This window comes from Papaver somniferum, chromosome 1 (assembly GCF_003573695.1).
Source record: "Papaver somniferum cultivar HN1 chromosome 1, ASM357369v1, whole genome shotgun sequence".
NCBI classification, from domain to species: domain Eukaryota; kingdom Viridiplantae; phylum Streptophyta; class Magnoliopsida; order Ranunculales; family Papaveraceae; genus Papaver; species Papaver somniferum.
Genome location: NC_039358.1, coordinates 39,410,882 through 39,420,827, shown reverse-complemented (window position 1 = coordinate 39,420,827; position 9,946 = coordinate 39,410,882). Strand labels below are relative to the sequence as shown.

At 35.6% G+C, this 9,946-nt stretch overlaps 1 protein-coding gene across 1 annotated transcript; it reads right to left on the bottom strand.

Moving 5' to 3' along the window:
* Positions 1-298: 298 nt before the first annotated feature.
* LOC113283749 (probable helicase MAGATAMA 3) lies at positions 299-7,664 on the bottom strand. The gene is made up of 20 exons (XM_026533103.1): positions 7,463-7,664; positions 7,188-7,362; positions 6,965-7,098; positions 6,659-6,862; positions 5,876-6,067; positions 5,642-5,677; positions 4,549-4,634; positions 4,380-4,430; positions 4,106-4,217; positions 3,901-4,006; positions 3,389-3,486; positions 3,193-3,303; positions 3,015-3,107; positions 2,519-2,572; positions 2,298-2,356; positions 2,111-2,195; positions 1,359-1,730; positions 1,122-1,244; positions 858-944; positions 299-743 (listed from the first exon to the last, which is right to left on the bottom strand). Exons 1-20 carry the CDS (start codon positions 7,562-7,564, stop codon positions 531-533), a joined length of 2,493 nt encoding a protein of 830 aa, XP_026388888.1. The 5' UTR covers positions 7,565-7,664; the 3' UTR covers positions 299-530.
* Between the last annotated feature and the right edge of the window lie 2,282 nt (positions 7,665-9,946).

The following is a 9,946-nucleotide window of genomic DNA, read 5'->3' as shown; positions in this document are numbered from 1 at the left end:
GGGTCGCTCTCCGATAATCAATTTGTCTTTGTCTCCTCTCATTTTGCATTGCCAGGCCTTCACGGCAGCTTTCACTTGTTGCTCGTTTGCTCCAAGTCCCCTCAAAGCATTAGGTGGAAAATGAACCCTCCACCCCTCTCTGGATTTATTAGTACGCTGTATTTGCTCTTTTTAGAACTTCTTTTGTAATGTCAGATTTGAGTCTTTTCAACTTTGTAGTACTGGAACGGTACACTAACAAGACAGATATAGAGAAAAATAAAAATGCAATTCTCTTGTGGGTATGGGGCAAATTCTTGCTGCAAGGCCCTGTGTTAACTCATACCGAGATGATTCACAGGAAAAAACAACTGGATATTACGTTTTGAAATGGCCTACAACATTTGCTTTGTGTGAAGCCACCAAACTAAGCTATATCATTACATATATCAAACTATATACATCAAAATTTGGTTTGGTGGCTTCTTTTTTCGAAACCTATTAGCGTTTAACAAGGGTAAATTGATCGAGTCGAAAAATATAAAACTAGTCTAATCATCATTACCATCTCCTCCATCTCCATCTCCGCCGTCTTCATCATCTACATTTGCTTGATCAACATCTTCTACCATAGGATTGACGTCCATGTTCGCGTTATTTTCCATATCATTCATATGACCCTCCATACGCTCTAACTGGGATTCAGCCACTTTCATGCTTTCCAAGTTTTCATCACTGAAATATGAGCCATAAGGTTTCTGAACCTGCAACACAATCATACAAATATTTAATGCAAACAGGTCGTTATGGAGGAATTCGAAGCAAATAAGCAAATAACGTAGGAGCATATAGTAACAGATAATATTACAAACTCCGACCTTGAAAAGACAACCCCGTTCTCGAGCACTTTCAACTAGACTGTTCCAATGCTTGTCCTTCTTCAGTGTAGATGCAGAACCCACAACCTAAAGACAACATAGGACACATTGAAGGATGTAGGAGCATATGTACCAGAAACAATGAAATTCTTATATGTTTCCACTTACAGATGTGGCAAATAAGTAGTGACCCTATTACTGAATTTTGACTCTCTATTGACAATGGAAATTACACCACAGAGAAGAGGATGGTAAATAGCTTACCAGGACTGACGACCGTGCTCTGGTGATTCCAACGTTCATTCTTCGAAAGTTCCCCAAAAACCCTATTTTGCCTTCTTTGTTGGCCCTAACGCAAGAAAATATCGCGACATCTTTTTCCCGACCCTGTTACAGAGAGACCACCTTATCATATTTCTCTAAATGTTCTAATGTTCTAAAAGAGTAATAGTGGGGTAAATCGTAAAGTTTTCATCAAAATTATTTGGAAATTGCACATACCTGAAACCCATCAACAGTGTTTATATCCACAAATTTATTGGATTCCATCCCAAAAGTTTCACGAAAACGATCTCGGAAGAGCTTCATTTGCTTGGCATAAGGAGTTATTATTGCCAGCTGAGAACTTGATTTTAGCTTCGGATAATTCTTCACCAACTTATGGTACATCAAAAGGACGAATTCAACTTCATCAAAATTAACCTTAGATTGATCAGTGTCCTCGGATCCCGATTCAATACCATCTTCTATGTCGAAAAAACAAAATGGCCCAAAGCACTTGAAATCATGCCATGGCCGTATTGTCTGCTCCTTTACTTCTTCCCCATCCTTTAATGCCGCGGAATAAAATTCTTTTGAAGGGAAGTGTCTTATCTGTTCAAGAGGTAAATTAAATCATTAGGTGTTGAACATGAGAATTATTAGCTTCTATAAAGTGTAAACAAATGCACACAGCCTCTAAGGACCACATGGAGATGACCATCATCTCCAATTTTGTAGCTGTCAACACCATGTAGATCATCCTTATTAATCATGCAGTTCAAGAATTTACAATCAAATGGATTGTTCAATATCACTAAGCACCCAACAGACTCTTGGGACTTGTTGTCAGGATCTTGGGACTTGTTGTCAGGAGATCATGCTCACAAAACATCAACTTCAGAGTCAAATCATCTCCAGGGGGGGTCCTCAGACCTGTTCACAAATAATATTCTTTGAGCAGATAACGAAATCAAACGGTTTTCGGTGTTAACCTCTGGGTGCATGCGATATTGGGTTTTTAGCATCTGCACTGGATAGCCAGCCTCCTGGAATCTACTGAACAAGCTCATCCCATATCTTCAACAGAGAACCACTAAAGGTTAGATAAAAGCTACCCATCTCAAAAAAATAAAATACATACAGGGTGATGCTGCTCTGAAGTTAGATACAGTGGTTTACCCAAATTTTTGTGCGATAGTAGATATAACAGTTGCTGGTAACTGAACAGGATCCCCAACCTAAAAAACCAACAAGTTGCAATTTAAGAAGGGTGATATGCTGAAATGTAGATAGAGTGCAACAAACTTGAAATGTAGTCAAAGGGCATCAACAATATAATAGTAACAGAGCACAGATACAAGTTTGTGTAACATTGGAAGAAGAATCAGTAGATATCTTACCAGAAATACTTGTTTGCATCCGTTGGCCAAGGGAATAAGTGTTGCCCCTTCGACCTAATAATGACAAAAGTTCTGTGATTAACGGGAAGAGAGATGATCTTGTAGCAAAATTTTATGGGACTAAGAGATAGGATTTTAAATTTTTACTTAACGACCTACCAAAAGGGGAAAAACTATTAGCACTTGGATTAGTCGATCTCTGAGCTTACCTTCATGGGTAACTCCGTAATTCACTATAGCGTCACAATTCACCCAATTAGGATCATAAACAGGTTTTCACGTAATTTGCTGATACGGAAGGATTCAAAGATCCCATGGTATATTAAGTCATTTACAAATAATCTTGTTATTATCCTAATTCCTTCAAATTTCAAGGCTTACAGTGAGTGATTAAGGGTCCAGATCAGAACTTAAAGGATCCAGACCCTTGATTATATACCACACTCTAATGCTTTTGTAAAAGAACAAGACTAATGTATAATATTACAGCACTTACAGCTTGAGCAGCTTCATCAATAATAACAACATCGAACCCATGATTCAGCTTACTGAAGAGTGTGGAACCACTGTAACTGAGAGTGGAAAAAACCTGCCAGTTCATGAAGAACATTATTCAAGAATTTGAGTCATGTTGAAAGCTAGGTTCAGATAATATGTAAACACATATCACATACAATGGCTGCTTCACTAAGAATTGAAGCTCTGATACTGTCTCTATCGTCAGCTCCCGATCCCTGCTTCCGGATATCAGCTGTTGTATTCATCCCAGCAAGTTTCTGGTTTACCTGCAAACAGAAATTACTTAAACAAGCTAGGTCTAACCAGAAGCTAATGGGAATCAAGGGCTTACAAACGCTTTAAGATACTCACAAGATAGTCCATGGCCACCGCCTGAACAGAATGATGTGCCTTTAGACCAATTCGCACAATTTTAGGGTTATACGGACGGTCTTTTTCATCACGAATTCCTGAAAAGATATGTGATAAACAATAAGAAGCCTTTATAGTGAAAGAAGCTTCATTTTTTTTGCTGAAAGAAGATAGAATACAAGCAGAACAAGCATCTCTACCATTTTTACCTACTACGATACAGTGTGTGTGTGTGCAAAGAGACTTGGAAGCTATTCAAACAATCACCAGTGCATTACTAACCTACTCACCCACACCTTTACAAGGTACGCATAGAAACCCAGCACGTCACTAGAATAATCATTATAATTTCATACATTAAGCGTGCACTAAAACATGATAGGCAGATAGTAATAAATTTCACTCGGTGATTAGTGCCTTCTCCTTCAACAAGATGAATCCCCAAATTTAGTTGGCAATCGTATAATGAAGGACCAGTGAACAGATCATGTCCAAAGAAAATACACTTCTACCTGTGTTCAGTAGTCGCAAAACAATCTCATCCAGCGCTGAGTTGGATGGAGCACAGACCAATACTCGTGCACGATATTTCCGATTTGAATTGACTACTTCCGGTTTCTGCTCAATAGTGTAAATAAAAGATTCCAAGGCAAACAGTTATATAGAAGAATATGACCAGCATATGCACATATAATTTGTAAAGTCAGATGAACATACCATATCGTTGCCACTTGTTGGATAAAATCCGTCATCACCGTCAATGGGCATAATTAGGTCTCTGGGGTTGCAACCATACAACCATGGTGATGCTATCTTCCAGTGATCATACCTACAAAATCACCCAAGACAGATATAAGATGAATGGCAATTTATAAGTACAATATCTTCAATTCCAGAGTTTCAATTTTCTTCATTTAACCTACATAGATCATGTAAAAGTTCTAGCAAATAGAAACTAATTTAAAAAAAAAAGTAGAAGAAGTATGCACACTTTTCAGATATTGACATTTCAGGCTGACGTATTATCTCAAGCTTTTCTCCCCTACACACACACACAAAAAAAAAAAAAAAAGAATTAATGAACAAAGGAACCAAAACAAAACATTATAACATAAACCATCTAAGACTAATGCACAAGTAGACCGTGAAGTAAGATTTACTTAGACTGCAAAGTTGTAGGAGTTGCATGCAGAACGGCACTGAGGAGTCCAAGGATTGTTTGAGTTTTTCCTGTTCCAGGGGGACCCTAAAAGGTAAACAAACAAAGGAAAATAAGAATGATAATTTCAATGATGGACATATAACTTCAGAGTAACTAATGGTAGAAGTAGAACAACACGGTAAACAAACAAAGGAAAAAGTGTTTCTCTTCAATCAATGCTACATCAAGTTAATAAAATAGTTATATTACTTTCTTGTATAATCAAATCACAACATTGAGATAAGAAGCCACACGGCATCCAGTTAGATAGTAATATAGTTTTTACTGTAATACAAGCACGATGATGTATAACTACTGCAACCAAAATTTATGTAAATGTTCTGTAAACCATTCAATCAAAATCAATATACAAACTAACTGAACCTATAGAATCCAAAGTAAAAACACTTAGGTACAGAGTAAAAGAGAAAGTCAAAAATATTTAACATGCATCTAACATCCACACTGTTACTACCATGAACGCTACTTCTTACAAGAGAGGTAACACCAATTTATAGTTCAATAACACTCTGTATTCAAAGCATTGAAGGATAGAAACTGCGGTAAGTGTGAACTATTGTGTAATTTAAGAATTTAATCTCTAAACTTGAGATAGCAATAAAAATAAATGCTAGGTTCACATACGAATCCTGACATAAAGAAAAGGGAGGAAATTAAAAATTTCCGGTACTCGGCGTTTGATAGGCTTTTATTTGAGTTTTCTCTTCAGTTTTTTTATAAGAGGAAACAGTCAACAAGCTCTGTACTTTTCTAGGTGATAATACAAGTGAGGGGTAATCAATTTTAAGAATCGACGGACTGTATATGCTTTAGTACCATCAACCAAGAAAAAGCAAGGAGTTTGACTTAACTTGAGTAGCTTTTCAAAAGCTTTTACTCTATTAACATCATAAAATGAAAGTACTACTTTTTCTAGACCAACTAAACATGGTATTCCTATAAAATAAAGATTGTTACGAAAATACAGCTAAAGAATTGCATGATTGCATCCATTGGTGTTTTAGAAAGCTACTGAAAGCAAAAAATCGAACCTGGATGAGAACAACAGATTTACGTGAAAGACCCTCCTGCAGAAAGCAACTCTCATTATCAAATAATTATACAGTCCAAAGAAAAGAAAAAAGTTAAAGAGGATAACTTGACTTTGAATTGGAAGAAAGATGTTCCATAAAAAGCATTAAAATCAGCGATCAAACAGATATTTTTTTCATCTTACAATAACACCACTAAAACAGGAAGTTGAAAAAGTTCAGAACGAGACTCACACGTATGGCATCCAATTGTGAACTGTTGTGATTATTTTCGAGAGATTGCATGAGAGGTCTCGGAATTTTCCACGGACGATGCTCTGAAGTAGCATCTTTTTCAGAAGCTGACAATATCAAGTCTTTAAAAGGAAGAGATTTAACAGACATCAAGGCCACATATTCACGAATGATAGTTGACAAGCCAGCAACCTGCACAGCGGTTGCATGTCATCAAAAGTAGTGGAAAATTTTAAACATAAAAGAGATGTTGCATAATCTCAAAATCTTAATTAAATTAAAAATTAAAAACATTATATCATGACACCTTAAAGCTAAGCTCCGTAGAGCAAACCAATTTGATACACTCAAAAGTCTAGCCTGGGCATCTAATTGGATTGCACCTCAGAGTGGAAGTGAAAATAGCGAGCAATAAAGAAGAACAATGCTTCAGACCAGAGAAAATATGTCTAAAATGGTTCTTGTAAGGTTGTGAAGACCATGCCATTAAAGTGAAAGCTGCTGACATCTCGTAACAAAAGCTTTATAAGTGGAACACCAGTGTGAGCAATAAGAGGGAAGTATTAACTATTCCCAAGGGCTAGATGGTAAGGTACTGAAGTCATTTCCAAATTGCTCTTTGAAAGTACAAAATGGTCTACAGTGCAACACAATAGTCCATAAAAATCCAGAGTCACCATATTGGTCTCAGCTCTGAACAATTAGCAATAATAGATAACTTCACACGCATTAGGTTCATTATACAACTGAGAAAACATTTCATTTATATTATTGAAAATATACCTTGACAAAGCACATGGATCTTTTTGCTTGCTCTTTTCCGAAAAACTTGTGCATTTCAGACATGCGCGGTGGAATATGTTTGATTTTATCAGTATTGATACCCTCAAATTCTCCACCCACAAACATCCGCAGTTTCATCTGATTTCTACCCTCGCGATTTAATACGAAGGCAAATGCATACATTTTTGGCAATGTTTTTTCAATCTGCAACAAAATTCATATCCATCCAAAGTTTCAAACATCACATTCCATCAAATTAAACAAAAAAAAACAAAAAAAAATTCTTCTTCTTATAGTAATTCAAACCTGATGTTCAGTAACAAGTAGAAGATCATTCTCTGCAATCCGATCATCCTCCTCCGCCTCAAACACCACCATCGGCAAATGAAACCCGTCAGCTTCAGTATACGAGCTAATACATCCAAATTTAGATACTCCCACTGCCAAAAAAAAAAAAAACTCAAATGTCAATCATTAAAACCCCCGGAAAACAAAATCAAAACAAGTAAAAAAAAAGAAAAAAAAATACCATCATCATCATCATCTTTAGATTTTCCTTGAATGATCTGAGCTTTAACTTCTTCAAACAAAAGTGGTTCAAAAGTTTTGATATAATCATCAACAGTTTTATAACTCTTTTTCACTTTCTTCAGACCTAATTTCTTCGCATCTTCTTTAGAAATTTTGAGCTTCTTTTTCTTATCCTGTAAATAGAGAAGATAAAACACAGAGAATTAAGAAGAGGAAGAAAAACAAACTGAAAATTTGGGGGAAAATAGAGGGGAATGTCAGTATGTTACTTACTTTGAGGTTTGGGAGGAGACTGAAATAATCCCAACTTAACACAATTTTGTTGAATCTACATAGGATGACTGCTGCGTCGTTCTTCTCCGTCAACACCACCATGATTATTAGGTCAGGGAAGAAGAAGAACTGACTCGGAGAATGAAAACTGCAAGGGGGGAGAAGGGTTTTAGCTAGAAGAGGGGTTTTGTTTCTAAAAGGAAAAAAAGAAATTAGGAGTGATGAAGCGGGCTTCAGATTTTATATAAAGAAAGAAAGAATAAGGCCGGGCTACAGTTAGAAGCCTGATTTTATATATGTGAAAGAAAAAGAATCAGACTCACTCACTAATTCTATAGAATCGACTAGGTTTACCGATTTCACCGGTTGTTCTTCTTATGAGTCTAATTTTGTGCACCCCTTAACGAGCCTGTTATGCATCATTGCCTAAAGAGTTAATAGAGTTATGCTCGTGTTATGCATTAGGCATCTTTTTTTCGTTTAGCCATATGTTTTATTTGGTGTGATGCGGTTTCGTCTCCCCTCGTCATACATTTTTTATTTGGTATCGCGGGGCTTTGCCTTTCCCTATTGTGATGCGTTTTTTATTTGGTGTGGCTCGGCTTCGCCTTATCCATTTTGGTGTCGCATGATTTTATTTCTCTTATGTATGTTGTTTAGTAAGAGAAACTAAATGCAGTAATTAATAACAACCTCTTTATATAAGAGACGAAGAAAGAAATATACCGATGGGTAATAATGTACGCATACAATTATTTTTGCATTTTCTGTTAATTCATATCAATTAATGTTAAATAACAAAAATTGTCAGTAACATTGTAGAAAAGTATATTAAAATAAAATAATCGGGAAGAAGTTGCAGAATTAACAAAACCTTAAGTAGCCCCTGAAGTGAATGCAGAACCATCTCTAACATTTATGAGAGAGTACACGACATTTACAAGTTATAGTAAACTTATTTAATAGTTTTCACTCCTTAGCCGACATCCACTATATATCCCATCAGCATGTAAGTGAATCTTCTTTCGAAGTTGGCAGTTCAATTACTATTAGAAGCGCATAATACTGATAGCCAAACTCCTCTCCTTGTAGACGGGGCATTTTGTTGAATCAACCGAATCTACGATCAAAATTACTGATTTAACAAAACCCACATTTCATATTTCAATCTATCTGGACCAATGTGTCAAACCATTTTACCAAATTGAAAATTCATTATGTATCTGTGAATGATCAGTCTGAATCCATATCTGAGTAAGTAGAACGCTAATGGATTAAACACCAAAATTATAAGAAGAATAACAACAACAAAAAAAAAGGAGCTTTGTAGCTTTTTATCTATTAAGGCTCATAAAATACAATAACTTCTATAGTGCATGCCCTTTTTCCTGCTATTGTATAGTAAGTTCTCTAAAATAATGATGAATGTTGCTTAAATCATTGCATTGAAACCGAAAAATATATGATGAGAAAGACAATAATAGATGCAGTTAAGATTCATTCAAACACTAGATCAAATTCATGTAATGATAGTGATACATTACAAAATTTTATGTAACTATGTGAACTTATTTGTGTAATCGTTACTAATCTATCTACAACTGAAACAATAAAATAGACAATCAATACCTCATAAAAACTCACAGTTTAAAAATCAATGGGATCAATATCTTGTGCTTCTTTATATAATCATTCGTGTCTAGATCGAATACGCTCCAAATAAATCCACAAACTACATCGAAGCTCGGAGTGACCGAAACATGATCAGTCTAAATCTTGGCATACCCTGAAGGACCTAAAACCTGGGAGATAATAAGATTTTTGCACTTCCCAAACACTTGTATACAAATTTTATCTTTTATTCCTCATCTTGTGCTTCGGGCAGGTAAGAAGTGCAAAACCTGGGAGATAATAACAAAAATAACGTGAGGGTATCTTCTTGTTTTCGATTCAATCCGACTAATCAAATTTAGATTGTTAAACTTCTAATCCTAGACACAGTTAGATTTCTAACCTCGCAACACTATAAAATACACATGTACATGTTCTATTGGTACCAACTACATTGCGTAGTATATTTGGAACACTGCTACCAAGCTAATAATATTTATTGTGCATAATGAAGATACAGAACATACACCAATATCCATTTTTATCGTCTAAATTGTGGGATTAGAGGATACAACACCGTTATTACCAGCATGTAAAAATACCAGGAGCAGGCAGGGTTAGTTTTGGTTTTCAGAGATGTGATTAGGGTTAGGAGATTTAACTTCGTTTAGTATAGATTTTTTATAAAGATAAATCAAACACAAACAAACAGATCACTGATCAAACAAAAGAAGCAAAAGCATAAGATAGGATTATTAAAGTGAATGGATATTTGAATGGGCAAAGTGTAGCGAATTAGGTCCAGTTTTTGTGATCGAAGAGGAACAAAAAAAAATACAAATTCAAGATGATCAAGTGATTCTAGAGGATATA